This window comes from Aethina tumida, chromosome 2, assembly GCF_024364675.1.
Source record: "Aethina tumida isolate Nest 87 chromosome 2, icAetTumi1.1, whole genome shotgun sequence".
In the NCBI taxonomy this organism is placed as follows: Eukaryota; Metazoa; Arthropoda; class Insecta; order Coleoptera; family Nitidulidae; genus Aethina; species Aethina tumida.
Window position 1 is genome coordinate 32,789,019 of NC_065436.1, and position 24,621 is coordinate 32,813,639.

The 24,621-nt window shown below is 30.4% G+C and overlaps 2 protein-coding genes across 4 annotated transcripts in view; one reads left to right on the forward strand and one right to left on the reverse strand.

Annotated features, from left to right (window-relative positions):
- The first annotated feature begins 5,723 nt into the window (after window positions 1–5,723).
- Window positions 5,724–7,535, forward strand: LOC109598695 (uncharacterized). 2 transcript variants are annotated; one of them, XM_020014600.2, is made up of 7 exons: window positions 5,724–6,007; window positions 6,055–6,387; window positions 6,444–6,657; window positions 6,710–6,809; window positions 6,861–6,950; window positions 7,023–7,178; window positions 7,233–7,535. In XM_020014600.2, the coding sequence occupies exons 1-7, from the start codon at window positions 5,815–5,817 to the stop codon at window positions 7,278–7,280; spliced, it is 1,134 nt and encodes a 377-aa protein (XP_019870159.2). In that variant the 5' UTR covers window positions 5,724–5,814; the 3' UTR covers window positions 7,281–7,535. The 2 variants fall into 2 exon arrangements, with proteins under 2 accessions (XP_019870159.2, XP_049819039.1); XM_049963082.1 differs by having other exon boundaries at window positions 5,724–6,387.
- A 368-nt stretch (window positions 7,536–7,903) lies between these two features.
- LOC109598718 (phosphatidylinositol-binding clathrin assembly protein LAP) overlaps window positions 7,904–24,621 on the reverse strand; it is a 37,165-nt gene continuing 20,447 nt past the window's right edge. Inside the window, exons 2-14 of one of the 2 annotated variants that reach the window (XM_020014629.2) lie at window positions 17,835–17,977; window positions 14,830–14,905; window positions 13,753–13,773; window positions 13,463–13,565; window positions 13,200–13,408; window positions 13,036–13,142; window positions 12,842–12,981; window positions 11,476–11,644; window positions 11,164–11,416; window positions 10,999–11,103; window positions 9,458–9,668; window positions 9,221–9,398; window positions 7,904–9,168 (exon numbers count right to left, since the gene is read on the reverse strand). In XM_020014629.2, coding sequence (XP_019870188.1) covers window positions 9,061–9,168; window positions 9,221–9,398; window positions 9,458–9,668; window positions 10,999–11,103; window positions 11,164–11,416; window positions 11,476–11,644; window positions 12,842–12,981; window positions 13,036–13,142; window positions 13,200–13,408; window positions 13,463–13,565; window positions 13,753–13,773; window positions 14,830–14,905; window positions 17,835–17,977 — 1,823 coding nt within the window. In that variant the 3' untranslated portion in view covers window positions 7,904–9,060. The remainder of the gene's footprint in view (window positions 9,169–9,220; window positions 9,399–9,457; window positions 9,669–10,998; window positions 11,104–11,163; window positions 11,417–11,475; window positions 11,645–12,841; window positions 12,982–13,035; window positions 13,143–13,199; window positions 13,409–13,462; window positions 13,566–13,752; window positions 13,774–14,829; window positions 14,906–17,834; window positions 17,978–24,621) is intronic. The other variant, XM_020014631.2, reaches the window with a different exon arrangement.

Sequence of the window (24,621 nt, forward strand, 5' to 3'; positions counted from 1 at the left end):
TTTTTCGCCCGCGTTTGTACTGTTATTTTTTTGTCGACGTTAATTTATGAATCCGTTCAATTTATCCGACAAAACTAGACAAATTCGATCAGTCACCGCACTGATGGTTATGCGTTGAACAATATATCCCCAATTTTCGCGACACATCGAGAAAATTAACGAAATCTAAAGCCAGACGATGAAAAAACGCAAACACAATAAACTCGAAGGGGGGCGGGCGTTGTGCCGTTTTCGAGAGGGCGCACATAAAGAAACTGTTCACGAGGAAATCCGCTTTGATCATACGGTGAAAAATACGCCGTTGTTAGGAGTTGGGAATCCTCTAAGGCGTGTTGGAGTAATTTTATTTAAAAACGAGGAGCAAGCCCTTCACGGTCGCTTTATGTGCACGTGACGTGAGAATGGGTTTTCTACATTTTGCTATTTTTTAGGAGGCTCAAATGCAAAACGCATTCAGTAATTAAGTGCTCACGATGACTTTTATTTTATGAAGGTTGGTTTGCTTTGTTTTTATAAGCAATAACTGCTTTGAAGCATAAAATTCTTCATTATATGTTTAATGGCTGAATTATTTAAATTGCACATAAAGGTTTTACAAAAATAATAAAAAGTTACGTAAAACTATTGTATGTGAATTTAAACAGCAGTTCCCCATTTATTATTTTAATTCAATAAAATATAAAATTGTGTGTATAATTTCTATATTTTTTTATAAAATAAATTATATATAGTAACATAAAATTTTAGAATAAAGTTCTGTAAAAATGTAGCTGATTTTTAAAATTAGATTTTGTAGATTTGTAAAAATTCAACAACTACTTTAGATAAACCATTCATAAGATTTTTGATAAATTCTTATTTCAATAAATATATGTTGAAGTGAAGAATAATGTTATGAATGATAGCTCTATAAAAATGTTTTTAAAATCTTAATTTTTAACCTCAACAAATAACCTTTTACATAAACTTGCGCATCCACCAGTTTTTATATATGCTAGTTTTTAAAATCAGAATTTGTAGATTTGTAGCAACCATTCAACAACCACTTTAAAGAAGCGATTTCTAAGATTTTTGATAAATTTTATTTCAATAAATATACGTTGTGAAGTGAAGAGCTTTGTTACGAATGGCAGTTTTATAAGAAATGCCTCTATTTTTAGCTCCAATAAATAACCTTTTAAATAAGCCTTCGTAACATTTAACAACCACTTTAAATGAGCCATTCCTAAATTTTTTGATGAATTTTTATTTCAATGAACATATTTTGAATGCATTCTTACGAATGGCAGTTCTATAAAGTTTTTAAAATCTCTGTTTTTAACTTCAACAAATAACTTTTTAAATAAACCTGCACGTCCAAAATATTTATACATTTTCAACAATTCCTCAAATAATTATAAACAATCAATTTAAGCTACGTTCCCCTATTCGTAATTTTAATTCGACACAAAATTATGTTTATTAACACATAACAATAGAAATTGTAAGACAAATTGTTGTTTTTTAAAATCAGAATTTGTAGATTTGTAACACGTATCAAATAATCTCTTTAAATAAGCCATTCATAAGAATTTTAATGAATTAATATTTCCATAACTAAACGTTAAAGTAAAAAATATTGTTAAAAATGGAAATACTGCAAAAAATGCAGATATTTTAATAATCACTATTTTTACGTACAGGAAATAATCTTTTAAATAAAAACTTGCGCATTCACCGACTTTTTAACAAATTATTATTAATTGTCAATTTAAATTTTGTTAAGTAGTTTAATTACACACACAATAGGACTAATTTCTTGATTTTTATTTCTTTAGGTAAAAATAAATTTTATAACACCAACAATACAAATTATAAGAAAAACTAATGTTTTAAAATCTGCATTTAATAGATTGCAGCAAATATTTTATTCACCACTTTCTAAGATTTTTCTTGAATATTTCAATGAACTTCAATATGTGGAAATAATTGGTATTATTAAAAATGGTGAAAATTTATTTAAACTTATATTTATAATTTAAATCTATATTTTTAAATAAAACGCGCATTCACCAATTTTTGTATTGTTTAATACTGTGTCAACTGATTATAACATATTTGTTAAAATTCCATTCCAGTATTAAGATCTATAAATTCATGTTTAAATAAAAATTTGAATATTTTTAAATAGAATATTTCAAAAATTTAAATTTTAAAACGGCGCATCCACCATATAAAAATTTAATTATTAAACAATAGTGTCTATGACATATTACACTATTTATTTTATTGAAAAATAATATTGTAAATAAATACTGTCGTATGCAAATATCTCTAATAATAACAATGGAAACTGTTATTTTAAGGTAAATAATTGTTTATCCACAAAACAAACAGTGTACCAAAACTAATTAGTAGTATCACTCACCTGTAGGATTATGATTCAATCACCACCAACACCAACAACAATTAAGGCAGCCAACCCTAATGTCCAGTTACCATAGTTACCGTCCCGAATGTTTTTCCTCGTTCCGTGTACACAGAAAAGTGGTGGGTACCAGTCGAACGATAATAGTAAAGTGAGGTTACCTATTCTGTTTACTTCGCACACGTTTTCCGTTTTCCACCGTCGATTCGTAAATTTGTGTATGTATGTGAACGAACGGAGGCCGGGTCAGTATCGGAGAGCTGTCAAAACGGGCGACGGTGGCGAGTTCAACCCCCTCGTAAAGCAGCAAGGCATGACATAACTGGTCTATATACTTTTCCGAAACGCCGACACGAGACCGATTCCGACGCGAAATCGACGTACCGGACGAAAACACTGGGACGAACGGGCCACCGGCACTATTTCGGCGTCGGTGCGCCTAATTTCGACATCATCGCGGCACAGTTTTCATTCAGGGGCAACGGACAACAAACGGCGCGCCGTGTAAAATTATTAGATGAATCGTAGTGAGTTGTGTGTGTGTAGTGGTAGTAGGATTCTCGTGTCAGTCAGACTGTTATATCGATTAGAGTTGGTTCGGGGTGGCGCAACGGTCGCTAGGGTGCCGTGTTGAAAGCGTCGGCGGGCGTCGAGACTGCTCTCCGACACAGACACAGACGGTCGCGGCCGCCCTTAGCCTCTGGGACCCATTCCGGGTTGTTAACTTTCCGGCCTTCGACGTTGCCCGTTCCCGTCGTCGGGCCGCCCTTCACGATATTCATGTGTGTTTCATCTCTCGTTGTATGGTTGTTAATTAACTACAATTTGTTAATTCTCAGTTGGGGTGTTAATAAATTATACGTTTTGATGTGTCTTTAAGACATTAATTAGTTTCATTAATGTTGTTGTAGTATAGAATATTTTTCGTTTAAATAAAAATAAAAAAATATTTGTTTAATAAATTTATTATTTTTTCTTTAAAAATAATCCTAATGAGAATTTAAATTCCTAAATCTAATTTCTATAAGTACATTTTAATTTTAACAAGACCTCTTAACATTCAAAATATTGTTAAGAAAATTAATAATATCATAATCTAAAATTTTAACAATTACATGTTTAGGAAATAACAATGATCAATTCAAATCATCTAGTGTATTTCATTTTCACTATTAGAAATTGGCATGTCACATCCATTGTAAATTACAGATTTCTACTTACCTGGCAATATTAACGATTGAAATTAACAAGAGATGATGCTGCCTCTAGTTCCGAATAACAGACTTCTTTATACAGTGTGACCCATTTAAAAGTAGGACACCCCTGTAAAATTTGTCCGATTTTAACAATTTTTTTTTAATTGTAAAGAATAAAAATGTACTATAATGTATTCCAATATTGTTGAAAATTAAGACAATTTTTGACAGTTTATTCAATAGACGATTAATAGAAGAAGAATATGATTTTTAACTTTTCCACAAAATTATGAAGGTGGTTTTTTATGATATTTGATGTATACTTATTTCGGGGTGTAGTAAATTTAAATAAAAGAATTTATATAAAAATCTTTAACTGTATAACTACATATTTTCGTACTTATTTGTTAAAATCAGTCGACAAATTTTATGAGGGTGTCTTTCAAATAGGCCACACTGTATTTTATCAAATTTAATAAATAAATTATTTGTCTTGTCTATTTTTATTTTAGAATTGTGAATATTTTTAGTAAATATTGATTATAGAATTAATTTAAACATTTTATTGTCAAGTATGAGAAAAGCAATATGTATATTATTATTGGAAATCTAGGAATTTGAAAATTCTTTATAAAAATTTTAAAATTTGTTGATTATATGATTTCAGTAATTTAATTTAATTCAAAAATTAATGTAAAGCTGGAACAAATTAATTAAATAAAAACATTGAATTATTGAGTCAAAGTACGCTTCAAAATCTTGAATATTTAATTCTACTTTATCCACCAGTCCAGATATTTCCCTATATGTTTATTATTTATTTCTGACATTGTTCAATGTTTCACGTTCTAAATTCTGAAAAAAGGGGGTCAAAACTGAACTTGAACTTTCCTTTCGTTCCAAAATTCCAGATTTTTTTTATTGTGAGATGTATTTGATTTTGGTAAAAATTGATAATAATGGTGATAATTTCCTTGAACTTTATGAAGTTGTCATGTTATTTTAAAATTAGTAGTAACAGTCATATGTTTTAAATTTTATTGATAATTGATTAAAATTGATTCTTATAATCATGAATGTCAACATAATTCTGCGCCAAGCCTACCTTGAAAGCATATCCTGAATTTGAAAATAAATTATTTAATAATGTTATCAATATTACACATAAAACACATTTTCTATGTGACAAATTCTCACACAAACCTTGTGATTACTTAATGCTTAACCGCTGTTTAAAGGAAATCTGAAATAAATAAACACGTGTTTGTAATTATAGGAAAATATGGAGTGTCCATAAATATCATAATCAAATATTTAATTTGAATATCTCTTGGGCAGTGCAATTCAGTATAATAGACTCATGTACAAAAATACTGCATTAAAGTCTTTGATTTACATCGAAACTGAATTAAAACTGATAATTACATAACAAGTTACAATTGAAACAAAAATACGACAGAAAATTTTCAAATATAAGCAAAAATCTAAATTCACTTATGTGGAATGTATTTTTCTATTTAATTAACTAAATTAGTTCATGTGTTTTCGCTGTCAAAATTTCACCTTTTTCGTCTCTGCATTGTAAAATTTACTCTTCAGCTGAAATGACTTTGATATGGTAATTTGTAAATGAATTATTAAAACAGCTAATAATTGTTTTTATAATTAAGTGTATTATGACTACAGACTCTAGAAGGCTTAAGAGACAATCAAATTCTTGTCAATTGCACTCAATTGCAAAAATAAATTAAATTTCATGAATTCTAGTAATTATACATATTAAACAAATCCAGTCGACGTTCAAATTGTTTTCTAGTTAGTCCGTTACTTATATTCATTGAAAGGGAAGTATAATCAGATATACAATGTTTTGTTCAAGAATGTATGTATACATCGCGCAATCTCTATAAACGGGGAGAAAGATATCTGGGCCTAGCACTGACACATTTATTTCTAGTGTAGCTGCGGTCCAGGTAAATTAAAGGTTAAAAATTCATTAACACTCTGAAACAGATTTTATTAAATAAGTTATTTTATGTAAAAAAAGTTTTGAAAAGTGTGTTTAGTGCGTCACCCTCTTAAAATTAATCATTATTTATTTAAAGTATAAGTTGAAACTGTCTCAGTGGTGTTCAGTTAAATTTCTCGTAAAAGGCTTATTTATTGATAAATCTAATTATTTAATATTTTAGTTAACCGCAGCGTAGTATTATGAGTGCCAATAATGAAATCTTAATTTTACAATATAGCCAAGTCTTAATGAGAAGCAGATTTATTTGGCCACCAAATGGAGAAGAAGATAATCCGAGTAAACGATATTACCTTACGATAATGTTAATCATAGCATTTTCTTGTTCTATAGTTAATGGAAATTTGATTCATCTTGTACAACATGTCATAATCAGTAAGTGAAAATATTTAGTCTATTATTTTTCGACAAACTTCTTCTAGATGGTGAAATGGAGAATATTGGCATGGATATAACCAGCATTTTAGGCTTTACTGGATGTCTTTTTTTTACATGCAATATTATAAAGTCTATTGCAAAATTTATCAAAGTATTACGAATCTTATCCGATTTGAAAACTCATGGTATACCAAATGGTTTTGATGAACAAAACAAAAAATTAAATTTCTATTCAAAAATGTTTGCTATGTATATGTATATCGCCATGACGATTATTACTTTTTCTTCCACCGTTAACATGGGTTACTGTTTTGATAAACCGGCATGTGGAATGTTGATACCACCAGTTATGCCATTTGATATTGACCATTATCCAGGTATTCAAAATTATCTAAGATTTAATTTTGAATTCATTAATTTAACTATGATTTAGGCAAACTGTTTTATTTTATTTTGAAACTGGTAGCACTCATTCTGATTTACCATACTGGTGGTATTTTATCGTTTGCTGTAATGGAAGTTTTGGAGCACATAATCTTTAGATTGGATGATGTAAAGAATAAGTTCGTACAAGCTTTGAATCCGGAAAATCCAAATCGTGACAAAGACTTAAAAGAGGCTATAGAATACCACAATTTCGTTATCAAGTATGTGTATACATGTCTTGTTAAACGATAAATCGAATTTTAAACTTTTTAGTGTTTCACAAGAATACAATGAAGTAATAAAACCTTGCATGCTCGTACACGTAATACTGACTGGTGTAATGTTGGGTGCAACATTTTGGTTTACATTTGTGGTTTGTATTTTTCTAACAAATTTAATTTTTTATATACACAAGTTTTTTTAGAAATTTACCCTGGACTCTCTAGTCATATGTTTGGGGTATTTCACCGCAATGGGATGCGTCAGTATTGGGGGCCAACGTCTCATGGAAGCGGTAATGTGTCTCATAGTGAATTATGAATTACACTATTTCATTATAAAAAAATAAAATTTGAGTGTTTTACAGAGTGAATCGGTAGCGGATGTTGTATGTACCACATGTTGGTATGGTGTGGAACTAAAATTACAAAAGGCTTTGATTTTGGTAATAGCCAGATCAAGGAGGCCGTTGTATATTTTAGCTGGCACCTTAGGAATCGTCAACTTTACGTTAATTATAGGAGTAGGTTACCTATGAAAGTCATTTATTAATATTTCACACTTTCTAATATTTTAGACACTCAAAACTGCGTATTCTTGGATGACACTTCTAACAAATTATTAATTTTCATATTAATTTACAATTGAATTTTATTTAGAAACAGTACTCACATGTATATCTACTCACAACAATTATGTCAAGAATATTCAAATAAAGATGCATAGTATAATGAAGACCATTAATTTAATAACATGATAATTGATGTTACTGTAATAATTTGAAGTAAACATTTATTAATTTTGTAGAAAAATTAGTTATGATAGAAGACTACGATCTGTGTAATTAATCAAGTTTTCTTTCATTTTATTTGATAAACTTAATAAAATTAAATAAGTAATTATTACTAAATGTGTTTCCCTTTTAATTTATTTAATTTTATGAATTTATAATTTCGATTAAGCGATATAATAGTCATATTAGATATTGAATAAATTAATTATTAAAATTATTTGTTGTGCATCCTAGAGTAGCGCCCTCTTGTTTCAGGAGACATTGACATTAACCAGTAGCGTCCTCTGACTTCATAACATTAAGTTTATCAAACTCGCCACCCGAAAAGTTTTCAACATTCTCCAATTCTACCACAGTTCGCGTTAGTTCCCAAATTTTGGGAACATTTTACGAATTATTACGGTTCCATTAAAATTAGAAAATCTTTAATTATTTTAAATTTAATAAAACAAAAATTCAGATAATACATATTTATTATACATTTAAGTTAACAGAGTAGATGTGTCTATACAGAAGCTAAATTAATAAAATGCACTAAGTCTTAATACGTTAATAGTATTTTCGTAAATAATGTATAGAACGGATAAAATAAATCTCATTAGATATGCATCACATAGGTGTAAAATAGTAACATTTAAAACAGTGCACATTCATAAACATCTTAATAAACAGGTTGTATTTTATGCGGTGCATTAAATACAACTTAAACATTTAAGAAACCATCTAAAAAATCTGTATAACATAATTAAACAAAAAGTGAGTGAATCACACATTTTTCTTAAGATTTTAGATTTATGGCAATATTAAATATTTATTAAAAATATTTATTGAACGTACATATGAGAAATGTAAAAAGTTCAAAGATGATCTTTTCTCTAACTGTCAATTTTTATTTTATTGTCACATATCATAAAAATTATAGTTTCATCATCTTAAAAAAGTATAATATATACAATACGTCATGCAGAATTGGATAGTCGCTTTGTCAAAAATGCTTACTTTATCGCAAAATCAACAAGAGTTTAGAATATATTTAACAAGTCGTTAATTACTAGTTTAACAGACATTTATCAACGAGTTTATTTCAATATATGCATCACAATTTATCACAAGATAGTTATCAACTATTTATAGACATTTTTGTATAAGTTAAACATTTTTGACTTTGCAAAATATACAGCACATAAACGAACTTAAAATCAAAGTCCACAGTGTCTCTTTGTCGTTTAACTGATTGTTTTTATATGCTGAATCACATTATTTCTTTAGGGCAATGTTAATTTTTTCAAAACCACATGGAAAATACTCACCTTATCTTACAACTGGACGGCCTTAACTACAAACGTTTTGAACAACAATTTGAAAACATTCTCAATCGACAACCGAAATTTATCTCTCAGCCTGTCGGAGAGGCGGTCGTGATCCGAGCCAATAATACATAGATATGTAATAATCACAATTAGTAGATATTCCAGGATATGTACAAAAATTATAGCTACAGTTGTACCCTTGATATTTTTCTTTTTGTATAATATGTACACTAGGATGGCATACTGTTGAACATTTGATTCGCAGTATATACGGATCGTATTGGATGCTGTCGGCCGCGGCTTCAGTGGAACAACAATGATGACTGACCCATTGGGTTCGTGTTGGGCGGGACGCCGCCCATCGTCGGAATTTGAGCCATCATTGGGTTCGCCGCCATCGGACGCAAAGCCTGAAACAAATCTTCAGTTAAACCGCTCCCGAAACTGTGCCGTTGACATTACCATCATCGGCTGCATTTGCGGGTACATCTGGGGTTGAATGGACGTCACTCCGAATGGAGAATTGCTAATTTGTTGGTTCATCGGTTTGTATCCGGCTCCGGTGGTCGCAGACATGGGTTGCGGTGTCCAATTGTTGCCCTGTTTGGAGCCGTTCTTTGGCGAATTCCATTGCACACCCCTGTGACAAACACAAATTCGTAAACTAACGTAAACACGTGACGTAAACAGGTTTCCTACTTTGGTGCCGTTCTGTTGTTGATGGTGAGGTTTTCGGCCAGGGAGGCGAGACTGGACTCGAGATCTCCGGTCAAGAGGCCGTTGGTGGTCTGTTGGTTGTTATTGTTATTTAAACCGTTGCCGTTGAGGTTTTGCGTGCCATTGTTGGTCTTTTCGCCGTTGCTGTTTGTCGGCTGTAATACGCCACCTAAAGCGTCGAATCCGCCGGCATCTAAAATTGTTTAATACGTTAATGACGAGCGCATAAATAATGTGAATCATGCGAAGATTAAAAGGGGTAATAACAGATAAAACAATAATAAACAATAAAGTTGGATGTAAACATACTTATGTTTCATCATTATGACACAAACATGATATTACTGTAATTATTAATTTTAAATTTATTTGTTTACATCCACATAAGCAGGGAACATATTTAAGAAACATTTTTAAAATATTATATTTTTTTATTATGACTGTAAATATAATTTGGTATCATACATATTAAATAAATAAATACCTTATACAAACAGTCGTGTTTATAAATAAAATACAACGCAAAAAATTAATATTTTGAAAATGCTCCTTTTAAATACGACACATATACAGAAAGCATGAAATGAAAAAATGGAACTGAACAAACACTTAAAATTGCTCAAAATCACCTGAATATCATTAAGAATGAACACCAGCTAAACCGTGTAAAGTACTGTACAAAGAAATATGATGTTAAAACATATTGTCAAGGGAGAGGAGGGAAATTTTCCATCAAACAATGTATTATTGTCAATTTTAATAAACGCAATGTAAACGTGCACGGCTGTTTCTGAAACATGACAACAAAATTTTGTTCAACGTTGTCGAAAAATATAAAATGTCTTACATAAACACTAGTATTTAACATACGTTCCTCTTTTACATGTGTCTAATGAAATCGTTAAGACAGTTATTTATAAACCAGTTTCACCAGGAAGTCGAAACCGTTTTGTATAATTTACAGCATTCACATATACATACAAATAATCAAATATCCTATTGATATAAATTTTGTAATCGTCACTCGTGAAACAGCCGTGCAGATACAAAATTATCTGATAGCTACGATAAAATCAGTCTCATTGTTGCGTGTCAGAGGCCCCGCAATTCGCGGTGTTCCGCTGGAAAAAGTCGAGCACGTTGCTGATGGGTTTCGGAGCAGTTTTCGTGGGCGAGTCAATGTCAATTAGTAAGGGCGGTGTCTTGTCCTCGACAAGGAACGGATTAAAGTTAGTGAGGCTAGTCTCTTCGGCAGCTTGCGAGAGAGAAAAAAAAACAAAAAGCCATGTTAGTTATTTGGGTACAAAACTTTTTTGTTTGAATTTTGACGTACTCAAAACTCCAACAAGCATATTTACACATAAATGTGTGAACCAGCACTAGCCAAATTAAATTCAACACATCTCGTGTGATGATGTCAAATGAGGTGCATGTGCACACAACAAACTGTGCGACAGATCATGCCCTAGTTGTATATAAGTGAGGCAACCGATTGTAAATCAGACGAAATTTTGTAAACTTACTGTTGGCCTCCGTCGCGCCGAAAACGGTGGCGAAACTGTTCTCGGACACAAACGAACCGTTTGTCGTTGACGAGGCGACGCTCAATGGAGGTGATGTGGTGAAACCTGCACACGACATTTACACACGTTATTGTTTAATTAAAAAAAGTATTGTGTTAATCGCACCGTTTCCGTTTGCCATCCAGATGTTGGTATAGTTCTGTTGGGGAACCTGCGGTTTGGCGGGCTGTTGGGCGAACGCGTCCGCAAACGGATTGGCCAGCTGCAGCAGATCGTCGGATGCACGCGGCGAAGCTGAGGCAGCTTGTTCTGTCGAGAACAAATCGACGGCGGGTGCGGATTGCGAAGACACGGTCGTCGACGACGAGGAATTGCTCAGGAAGGGGTTGTTTACGGTTGATGGTGAACTAACTTTTGCCTAAATTGATGGATAATTAGTAAGATTTTTATATGGGATTTCTGCGAAGTCGGACTTACTCTGAATTGGTTCATGGCCGCTTCCTCCTCTGCCAACAATTGCAGCTTTAGGTTTTCGTCGATACCGTTTGTGGGTGTGTCGAAACGTCCGTTGGCGACGACATTACCAAATGCATTACTTGTTGATGATAAGGCTGTCACTCCTGACTTTACGTTCTTTTTATTGCTACTAAAATTGATATAAAATTGGTCATTTTTACACATGGTTTCTTCTAAATTAAATATCTTATCAAAAAACCTTCATTCAAAATCAGACATCTACACTTGGGATTTCATTCCATTTAAAGATATATTAAATACCGATAATTTACAGAATTAGATATATCCAGAATGAAAATTTGGATGATTCGGTTAAAACAAGACATATCCAATCATATTAGATACTCTATTTACGAGTAATCGAACAAAACAAGTCATATCCATGCTACAGATTCGATATTATATTATCGAGTGATCTTGCTCAGCATCGTAAATAATTACTATTATTATGTAATGTTAAAATATCCGGTCCGCGTTAGCGGTTATAAGTGAGCTTTTTATATTAGCAGCAATATCCTGAATTAATTTTATACAACTTGGAGAAATGGGTAATTTATAAAATCATATTGTTTTATTAAAAATTTAATTAATTAAATTTTAATCGTTTACTCCTGGACATAACATATATGTTTTACTAAAACAATATTAAATTTGAACACAAAACCACATATCAGATAAGAGACTCAAAGAAAGGTATAAGACCTTAGATAAGATGTTCTACCTCATCCTGCATAATCCAGATATTTCTTTATGTCACTTTTACGTAATAAACCCTTTGAAATTCTAAAGGAGGTCAAAATTGACATTGATATTTTCTTCAGGCCTATGAACCCAGAATTAAGTGTTATAGGTTAAAAACGTAAATTACTTTTTCTGATATTAATATGTGTTCTTAATTGTTTTTTGGGTTGACCTTGAAAATATTTTATGTGAAGACATCTGATACTGAATGAATATTCTTCAGTGATAATTAAATCATCAATAAAAATTACCTACTAAAATTTTAACACGTATCACTCATGTTGTTCAATGAAAATTTAACACGTGTTAATGATCAGAAAGTTTATTATCTAAAGTCATTGAACATTATCGTCAAAATATTCCAATGCTAAGGTTAACATTTAAAATATTCAAATAAGTTGCACTTTTTAACAGCGGCAATCGGATGTGATATTTGTTTATTAAAATCTCGGTGCCGAAGTGCAAAAATTGGAGTTACAAGCAACTTGAACTTGACTGACGTAAATATTTATGTTGCGATAACGTGCGTAAATTTATTATCAATGAATCGCACACAGTGCTAGTTGGTCAGTGCGATAACCCTCACCTTGACGACGATTGGGTACCGCTCGTGGACGATGAGGTCTTTTTGCCTTCCATGTAGTTCAAATGTTGTTCCAGGGCGTCCAACAGACTGCTCGGTGCCTTCGTCAAGTCCGGAATGTCTCCTTTGTCTATTCCCACGTTCTACAATACAGTTAGGTTAACTAGACGTACGGTGTTGGTATAGTTTTGTGTTACCTCAGCCACTTTTAGCAGTTCTCCTACGCGGTCCATCCTGATCAAGAACTTTTTGTATATGTCTAGGGCTTCTTTACACTGTTTTTTATTCATGTCGAAAAATTTCTCTGTAACCGAATGTTTGTGTAATTAATTGTGTTGTAGGTGGTAAAGAGTAGTATTACCTAATAAATTTATGATTCCGTCGTTATAACAGGCGAATAATCTGATTAGGTCCTTAAACAACAACATGAAGCACATGTTGATTACGCCGTTTGTTAGGTCGTTTGCCGAACAGTCAAACTCTAAAAGGGCGTCCAATTGGTTTTGCAACACCGGCAAGGTTTTCAACAACTTGTCTGCGTTCATGGTCCTCAACATGCCATCCTCTTTCCTGCAACAACGACATTAAAACAACTCTATTTATTTCAAGTACAGTTCCACTTACCCCCTGCGCACTTTGCAGAAATCGAAAGCTACAGTTCTGTACGAAAGAGCTTTTTCGTTCAAATATCTGGAGTACCGTCTTATAAACGGCGACATGTCGTACCCTATAAATTAAAACAGTTTGTACGTTTGTTTGACGACATTTTTGGGTGCTGTAAAAAAGCCATAAACTAGACGTGCCTTTTTTTTAGTACAAGTTTGCCCCTCACCACCAAAACCAACAGTGAACGACTAGCTACTAGTTAATAATACCTTACATGCAAACTAAACTCAGCATGTATAAAGACTTACCCGTCCTTATTGCTAGAATCCCTTATAAAAAAAGAAAAAATATAACAATTAGTGAAGCACAGATTATATCAAGGGGTTAGTTTAAAAATGTTTCGCCAGATCGAAGAATCATTTAAGTGGAAAAAAATGAAATTGGAAGGGTTCTAAATGTTTGTAACATGCAACATCGTTCGTTTCCAGAGAAATATTGTTATGAATTTTATTATATACAGGGAATCTCAACATTTAGGTCAGTTTTTCTCTGTCTGTCAAAACCAAGTCTGAATTTATAAATATATTTTTATCAATACATGTTAGCAAACATTTACAAAAATTAAACTGATTATTTTTTTTTTTCATCACATGTACATGTATATTTTCAAATTAATCTCCATAAAACTGACAGTTTTAACGATGCCAGATCTAAACATTCCCATGTATCTTTCTCAAGTCAGTATAAAATAGCCAAGAAAACGATTTAAGTTAATGATATAGACAACATATTGCATAAATGTTACTTTCGTATGTAGGATTTGTAAACAAGTTTGATATTTAATAACAACAAATGGATGCACACTGCCATAATAACAAATTAGGCGTCCGAAACTGGGTCAGCAAGTGCCATTTAAAAGGCGCACACAAACTGAATTATGTTAAATTGTTAATTCGCAACTGAACTGATTTTCAAGCCACAAGTCGAATTACTTATAGTGCGGTGAAACTTGTTTATAAATCCATATTTATTATACCACCAAACATAATTAATTAATGAGTTTTATGCGGCAAACAAACCATTAATTTTTTAAATTGAGTACCGTTAATGTGTTATTAGTAATTAGCATGGTTATGGCAAAAAAAAACAAACGTTGTTAAAAAGCGAGGTCGGTTACAGTTATAGAAAAAAAAATAATGTACATATGTACTTACATACATAACGAAAATGGCGTTAATTAATTTAAAGAACGGTATACAGTTAGTGTAAATTGTGACGGGATGCATTGACAAACGGATTTATAATTAACGAAATTGTACACGGGGGGAAACCAACCGTGTTTGGGAATTGGGTTGTGGTAAATCTAATAAAAATAAACAACATACCTTGTACACCGCTTTTGTCTAGGAAATTGCTTAATTGAAACGTGCTATTGCTGGACGCCAGGTATTGTGTGAACCTCTAAAACATAAACGAAATTAAAAATTTTGCGAAACAATTATGCAAATTGTGCTTGTGCTGATGCAAATTTTTATTTTATGTTTGTTTAAAAATTAAATTAATAAGGTTTATAAATTTTAAAAAACTTAATAAAAATATATATAATTTACTTAATTAAATTAATATTATGAAATTTATATTGTGTGCTTTTTAATTAGTTATATGAAATTAGATATTGTTGTTTTGATTAATATTAATGAGACAAATAATGCAGGTTTAATTGGAAAACAATTTGATGCAACTCAAATTTCAAAATAATAACTGCCTGATTAATAAACTTGTTTACCACCAAAAACATTTTAATTTTATAGATTATTGTTATTTTTACAGCACTGTAAAAACAAAATTAAATCGAGCAGCATATGTCAATCAAATTAAAGCATTTTTAATCGAGTGTTCTTTGATTTGTTGTGTAAATTTGAAAATGTTAATGTTTTTTTAAGTATGCTCTTGTTTATTAAATACCCGAATTTATATACAGTAGATGCTATAATTATAACTTAATATAATGTATTAATATTACTATGAGCTTTACTATTTGAACTAGATTCTAGCATATATAATATTTATTTTTTTTTTTTTTGTTAATATTCCGTCCACTACTCAGTTGGCCAATTTAATTTTATTCTCCTTATTATAATTATTTAGGAATGGTTCGGAAACAAACTACACTATCACTCACATGTTGAGCAACAAATTAAAAAACATAATCATTTTATTAAAAGAACGATTCTCATATACTTTTTATATAACCATATATTCAACACAGTTGATTTTATATTTTATTTCAGTGTCGGACATCGTTTCTTAAAGTTAAAAACGCCTAGAGTGTCCACTTTTCAGACAAGTGTTTAAGCTGGACCTTCCAGCACTATAAGGATCCGTAACACACAGTTAAAGAATGAGTACATGTAATGTTTTAACCAGCACAAAGCCTAGACTTCAATCCAATTGAAAATTGATTGGAAAATCCATGCAAAAACACTATCAAATGTGAATGAAGTCTATGAAGAAGTTCAAAATCAGTGGAAAGAAATATCGAACGGTTATATTCAAAAGCTACTGAAATCAATGAAGAAAAGGTATTTAGAAGGTATAAAAAATTATGGATATGTTACTAGATACAAAATAAAAGGAAGGCAAAATTTATTTTATAGTTGCTCCTCTTTCATTTTCTTTTTTTCCAAATATTAATAAATACATAACTAAACTCACTAATAAACAATTATACTGCCGTATTGTTGTTATCAAACATATTGCATAACTGACAGTAATGCATATTATATATTATATAGATATATAATAAGTTTGTCTACATATGAGCGATAGTGTATATCATCGAGGGTAATAAAATTTATAATTCAGTCTTCCCAAGACCAAAAGGCACAAGACGTTGCTATGAGTTTACATAAAATAAGTGAGTTATTTCATATATAAAAAAATTACATAAACGGGTCATGTGGTAACTACCAAAAACAAGAGAAACAACAAGAGATGGCTAAGAGTTTACTGCTAAATAAGTCGATAGTTTCTCTTTTATTAAAAAAATTTAGGTGAGAAAATCTGCACCCCGCACATCGCCAAAATGACATAACATATACATGGGAATTTCGGGCTCTTTTTGGGCTAATTTCAGCCCAAAAGTAAAAATTTTGGGCTCGAAAAATAACCGTTTTTTTATTTTTAAAGTGCGGTGTGTAGCTTTACCGTAAAGCTACAGTCAAGGGCTGGGGCTAGCAAATCAAAAAATTTTACATGCTGGAATTTCAGTCTCTTTATGGGCTCACGAATGGTCAAAAGAAAAAAAATGTAGCTCACAAAATAATATAATAAATTGGGCCAAAATTAACCCAAAATGAGCCCGAAGTGCAGCTTTTGTCACCTAAAAAATTTAGAAGAACTGAGCAAGTGGTAGCAACGAAAAAAGTTCGAAAATCTTGAAAGAAAATCGATAACTGGAAAATTAAAAGCAATCTAGAGGAAATAGAACTTACTGAAATTAGTTCAAGAATTGTAATAAGAACATCATGTGGTCCATTTGAACTCAGGCATACAAGAAAAACTTTAGTATCACCAAATTCAATATAAAAATTATACAAATTTAAAGCAATTTTTCACAGCAATTCAAGAAGTTTGGAAGAATGTAGGGATGTCATATAATCATAAATTGGTCGAATTTTATCTCGGAGATGTGCAGAAATTATAAAGCAAAAAAGGATATTATACAAAGTATTAATGTTAAATTCTTTTCAATAATAAAGTTGTTATATTTATATTCAGAAAAATATATGTGATATTTTATAGAATAAAAAAATATTAGTTTTTAAAATAGAGTTCAAAACAACATTAGTAAATTATTATTATTTTAACAGATTAATGTGTAATTGAACTTTTTGATGTCTTTAAAACCTTAAGGTAAAATTGATACAAATAATATCAATTTTTTATTTAATTTACATATAAAGCAAGATAAGAAAAAAAAATTTTTAGTCAATTTGATGACAAATATCATACAGTTACCATAGCTATGAAGTCACACAATATACTACAAAATATTTTTAAAATAGTCCTCTATACAATGAAGTAAAGGCAGAATATTTTTGTCCATTTTTTAATTTTTTCGACTTGAATATTAAAAAATGTGGAAAGACTTAGTGTCTTTTGGATTGTTTCACATTCACTCAGTCGCATAATAGTTCAAAGTCATCCTTCTTTATACCTTAAATGAAAAATTATCAATTTAAATTAAAAATACAGTTTTTACAGTCTAATGTACACCAATTTTCATAAATACGACATTTTGGTAGATAATTCAAGAACTGAAGCAAAAAAATTCCACATTTTATCTAATCTAATCATCTTAAATTTCTCGATAACAACAATTACTAACTTCGTTTCCGTAACACATCATGTGGTGGACGGTGACGAGGGCCTTGTAGACCACCACCCAATTGGCGTTCTGCGACCTTTCTATCAGCAGATTGGCCAGCTGCGGTATGGAAACGTTCGGCTCGTTCGTACAGTGAACCAAATCTGAAACAAAGGCAAATGGCAAATTAATCTCGCCGCTTTATCTGTACCAAATTCGAAAGATACGTCTTTTTCACGTTGCCGAGTTTGTTGAACCCGGCCTAGCACTTAGTGTGGATTTTGGTGTTTAGGTATTTAACAACAACAAAAAAATGGTTTTAAGTGAAAGTAATTAAATGGGAAATATGTTTGTGTCGATAATCGTATTAATTGCTTGAACGGTGCGACTTAATTAATATGCGCGAGGCGATTACGGACTGTTTAGGTAATCTTTTTAATGGATGCGGAAGGAAATGCGGAACTTAATGTCGGAAATTAACCGGAGCAACAGCAAAATGATTTTTGAAATGGAGCCTAACACAAAAACCCAGAGTGTACCTCTTGAACCGTCCATTATTTCTAAACGATCTATTAATAGATAAACCGATAGTTGCAAACGAAAACTCAATTATTGGCGTTCCGTCGTGCTGTCGTTGTAATGGAACGTTTCGTGGACGCAATACATTATAATGGACGGATAACTTGGCTGACTGACGTCAGTAATAACAAATATTTATGTAGCTGCACCCAGTCGACGACCGTTTTCCATTTTCTGCGACAATTTCAGATTTTTTCCGCGCCAGACAAACAACGGCGGTGACTAACCAAACAGCCGATCCGGTTTCTGGAACGGGAAAGAGAATGGTGGTCACGTCTCGACCGTAGAGTAATTCTGATACATACGGCTCTCAGGAATGCGCGAAAGATCGGTCCAATGAGTCACACGGTCCTTTTGCCCCGTTTGTGTGACTCAACGCCTCTTTGTGTCCACCTGCCGCACGTTGTTTATTATATTTAATACGTACGTGACGGCGATTCGATAGTGTTTGCGTTGAAATTCGCTAATTTGTTTATTTTTCGACGTTTTGTCAATTGATGGGCAAACAAGTGCCGGTGTGCGAACGTCGAAAATGTATTTTTATTTGTTGCCGACGATTTGACCTGCTGTCCTGTCGGTCACTCGCATAATTTCGCGGACTAGGAGGTCCAGAAAGTCAATGAACCCACACACATCTACGGCTAGGTTTTTTTTTTGGTCAGACGCTGGTGATGGTTGGACTAAGAGTTGGAAGTAGATATAAAATAAAAATAGAAATTGTTTTCTACAGTCAACAGTTGATAAAAATTATTTAAAACAAGAAAATGTACTGCATAAAAAATTAATGTTGGACAATTTTAAGAAAATTAGTATCTATTTTTTATTTTGAAAGAAGCTAAAAAATATTTTTTTTTTCACAATAAATAGTTTCACCATTTGTTCCCATGTTTTAACTAAAAAAAATGTAATAATTAACTTTTTTATTAAAAAATGTCTCTCTCAATTTTTATTATTTTTTATCTTATTTTTTCATTAAAAAGTGCAACCTAAGTATATTTTTTTAATAATAAAAATATAGTATTAAAGTTATTTTATTTATTTTTTTCTTTTTTTTTTCATGAAAAATGACAATTGTTTTTATTTTTTGACTGCAAAAAATTTAATGATAAAAATTGTTTTCTATCTTGACTGTAAAAAATGTAGCAATATACTTAATAATAATAAAAACATGCCCCAATCAAATTTTTCATATTTTTTGACTACAAAAAAATTAATAATAAACTTATTTTTTTCATAAAAAATGCCCTAATCCATATTTTTGACAATGAAAAATGTAATAGTATATCTATTTATTTCAAAAAAATCTATAAATTTTCTCTATTTTGACAGTAAAAAATAACAGTAACATACTTATTTTTAAATAACTTATACCAAAATCAAATTTTTCTTATTTTTATACTATAAAACATTAAACAGCAAACTTATTTTTTCATAAAATATATGCTAACAATCTTTTTTCATTTTTGACCATTTTTTATCTGTAAAAAATTTAATATTAAACTTATTTTTTCCATAAAAATATCCTAATCAATTCTTTTCATTTTTGACAATGAAAAATGTAATGGTAAACTTATTTTTTATTTTATATTAAAATAAAAAATTCATAGATATTTCTGTCTTAAAACCACATTGTTTCAAGTAGTTCTAGACATAGACGATAAATTTATGCCAGCACATCCCGGAGGTGGAGATTAAATAACATAAACATCACATTTTGGTAATCAACAAACAAAAATCAAAACATAAAACAAGCTGCTGTCCACGATAAAATGTTGATAAGAGGCTGATGTGGAACGGAATCTATCCAACGCCTAGTATATCTGTTTTGAGGGGGCGTTTGATAATATATTGTATTATATTTGGCCTCTATGAGTAATCAAAAATTAATTTTTGCTTTTTATTGAATGTGAGAGAATATTGCTTGGAAACAAGACAATCGTGTTAATTTTATTGTCCATACGTGTCCACCAAGAATTTTGAAGCAATTTTAACTTGGATTGGGCAAAAGTGTTGCAATTCTTTTATTAATTTTATGACCACTTGCACACATCCACTAATTTGGATAATTCTTTAATTGAGTACCGTCTGTTAAGCTCATAAGTAACATTGGCTCAATCGTTTATATTGCTTTGTAATAAGAAAGGAAAAACCCAACTCAAAGTAAAGGGAAACTAATTCAATCAATATACAGTGGTGGAAAAAAGTACGGAATATTTTTAAAAATTGGATTTTTAACCCCGGGGATTTTTCATATTTTATTGTAATGGTGTTAATCAAATTCGTTAATTACCGTCCAGTATACCAGTATCATCGGTTTTTGTTTAGGTCTTTTTTTTTGAGTACGTTTTTTGACTTGGAGTATGGAAAATTATTTTATTGGCGGTCACTTGTACTTAAATTCTTAATAATTTCGGTCAGTTCCAACATAGTAATTCCTAAACACGTTTACTTTTCACTTCAATTTAGGAAAAGAGTAGTTGATCTTTGGCCAAACGCAATGTGACGTGGCAAAAACATTAAATATTACTCAGAGTGCTGTTTCGAAGATTTCGTGTAAATTCCGTCATCAAGGTGGTGTTGAAAATCGAAGAAAGCCAAGACGTTCACTCCCAAGATAGATAAAATTATAAAAATGCTCTTCCTCAAAGATCCTCGCAAAACAAAAAGACGTGGAGGAATTTTCGACATTTTCAAAAAAAAATGGAACATTGTACACTAGAGTGACGACAACAACTTACCACGATTAAACATGGTGGCGAAAGCATAATGGTTTAAGAATGCTCTTCTCGATCCGAAGTTGGACCCTTGATTCAAGTGGAAGGTGAAATGGATCGTTTTCAATAGAGGAACATTCTGGAAAACACAATGTTTCCATTTGCCAAGAAAGATGCCACTTCATTTAACAAGACAACGATCCCAAACACACGTCTAAAATTATTAAAGAATGGTTTTTAATAAAAAACTTAACTATGCTTGAATGGCCGTCTCAGTCCCCCGATCTAAATCCTATTGACTCGCAACAAATTTCTATCGACACATTGCAGAGATTGGTAGATTCTAGGCCTAAAATATGCCAAGCAATGATAGAAGTCAAAGGTTGCGCCACTAAATATTGAAATATTAATAAAGTATACCATAATTTTTTCCAGACCAAATTGATTTTTTATTTAAAAAAAATAAAAGATTGCGAATATAATATAATCATTATAATTAATGGACTTATCTTGCAGCAAATTAGATTTGTTCAGATTTGCAATAAATATTCTACTTTTTTTCAACCACAGTATGTACGTGGATAATGTTTTCAATAATTGAAAATTCTCTACATTTTCCCATTTTCCAAATGTGTAAACGCTGACGCTGCTGGCATGTGAGCAAATTTAAGCACGAAATGACCTCGTCAACTTGCAAATTGGATTCCCTCTTGTTTCTGTTGAACCTTCCGAGTGATTAGCACGAACATTCGGACGTGCAGTCGTTTTAATAATTAAAAACGATAATTTAATTCAAAGCTCTGGGATTTCGTCGAAATTGTTTTTGTATCCGACCAAATTGCTTGCAGAGAGTTTTCTGCACATTTTGCTTCAATGTTCAATTTATATTCAATTTAAATTCGAATCTGCTTTGTATTTTTTCCGATGAAACTTGTAAATAATTACGTGGCTTTAAGTAAATCTCTTTCATTTAGTTTTTGCCCCGTTTCCCTCCGGATCGATAACGTTGTTTTAAATATTAAAACTGTCGCAAAAATGTCCTGTGATTTTTTTTTTCATAGCTGTTCGCAAGCCACACATACGGGTTGGAAGGTATTTGAACTTTCAAGGCTTCCTGTTTACACATTATGTAAGCTCTTCCACACATAACGACTAAATAATTCATATTTTGCGACAGCAACGGGTTTACTTTTCCCAGTTTGAAATTACACAAAGCAGATTTGTAACAAATATTAAACGTTGACGTTTTATAAATACGCATGCACTCGTCCTTGATTGTATTAAGCAATACGGCTTCGTGTATTTAATTTCAATAATATCAGACCAACGGATTGTGCAATTGTCGTTTAATTGATATTATAATTAAAGTCGACTAAGGCTCGAAGTCGATATATTTATTCGACACGTTTTTGCTTTCTTTAGAAACGGGCAAAAATCCGCTTGCATTTTATGTTTGTTTACAGTGTCTCTTAAAGCGTTTACTTTCTCGATTGATTTATTATGCGCGTTTGAAACTTCTACTGTTACACATTAAAGCGAAGAGGTTTTCTGTTTCGATGTTTACGCGATAAAGATTTAATTTCGTAAACAATTGTTCGACTTAGCAATAATAATCCAGTAAGAATTGAGAATTAAGATGAAACACTAATAATTATCAAGATTATTAGATATTAGATTTTGTACTATCCCAAAAATATCGTTTAAAAACCTCCAGAATGTTTAATTTTTGACATTTATATTAACAAATAGAATTTTCTGGTAATTAGTATTGATAAATTACGATAATTATAATTATGATTGATAAAAAAAATTTATTTTACTCCAAAATCGCATAAAAACCATCAAGTCTCAAATTATCCAAAAAGCCCACACTAAATAATATACATTTACAAAATAATTAATAATTATTGTCATATTTATAGCTTCATCATTATCAACTGATAATTATCAAAAAAACTAAAAATAAAAAAGTAAATATGTTGTTAAAACTCTCAAAAATTAAACATTAAAAATTATAAAATGTTAAAATTTTAAATTACCAATTTACAAAAAAATGAAAATTTAGTAGAATTTCCTGATCACGATTGATCACGAAATTTTTTATTACCGTAAACCAAATAAAACATATTTGTTGTTAGCAAAAACCAAAATTTAAACAAAAAATTAAGATTTTTAAAATTACTAATTTTAATGGGATTTCCTGATAATTATCACCAATATAAAATTTAATAATTATTGGAATATGTATAACCACATAATTAACAATTGATAAATATATCAAAATAAATCAAGAAATTTTATAAAATCCAAAATATAAAAATTCCAAAAAAATATGATTTTATCAAATAAACTAAAAATCTCAAAAATTAAACATTAAAAATTTGAAAACTTTTTAAATTAAGGCTTTATAAAAAAATTAGATTTCTTGACAATTATCATTAATAAATTATTTGATAATTATCATGATATTTATGCTTAGATAATAATCTATTGATAAATATATATTACTCCAAAATCGCCTAAAATTCACCAAAAATATCTGTTTATCCAAAAAACCTAAATCAAAATACTTTGTTATTAAAAAAAAAACAAAAATTAAAAAAGTGAGATTTTAAAAATTACCAAATTATAAAATAATTGGAATTTTAGTGGGATTTCCTAATAATTATCACTAATCCCCAAATTCATTTAAAAGCCGGAAGTATCAGTTTGTTCAAATAACCTAAATCAAAAAAATATAATAGATTAAAAAATATATAAAAACTAACATAAAAATAAAAGAATTGAGAGGATTTTCTGATAATGATCACCGATAAATAACTTTATAATTATTATGATATTTATTTTATACCTTGATAATTATTAACAATTAATAACTATATCAAGATTATATCAACCCTCAAGAATAACAGTTTGTCCAAAAATTCCAAATCAAAAACAATTGTTTAAAAATTAAACAAGAAAAATAAAAGATTTTTGAAATTACTGATTTCTAATAGAATTGGGAATTGTCACTAACAAATAACTTGATAATTGCCGTGATAGTTGTGCCTTGATAATTATTAATTGATAATTATATCAAGATTAACTATATCATATAACGTAAATCTAAGATTTAGATTAAAAAGTTTTTTATGCAATTTTGAGTTTTTATATTTATAATTGTAGATTTTTTTTAATTCTTACAAGTACTGAAGATAGGTCTCGATTTATTCCTGATAATTATTACTGTTAAATAATATTGAAGAACGACCAAGAATTTTTTAAATTCCCAAAAAATTCGTCTAAAATCCGCCATCCGTTTGTTCAAAAAGATACAAATTAAATAAAATAAAAATTACCAATTCCTGTAAAAACCTTCATAAATGGCCGTTTGTCCAAAAAAGATACAAATAAAATAAAACACGTTTGTATTTAAAAAATTCATAAATTATTATTGTTCGACTCCCATATTATTTTCTTTTCTTAATTATTTAATTTTATTATATAATTTTATAGAATAATAGTTTTTTATT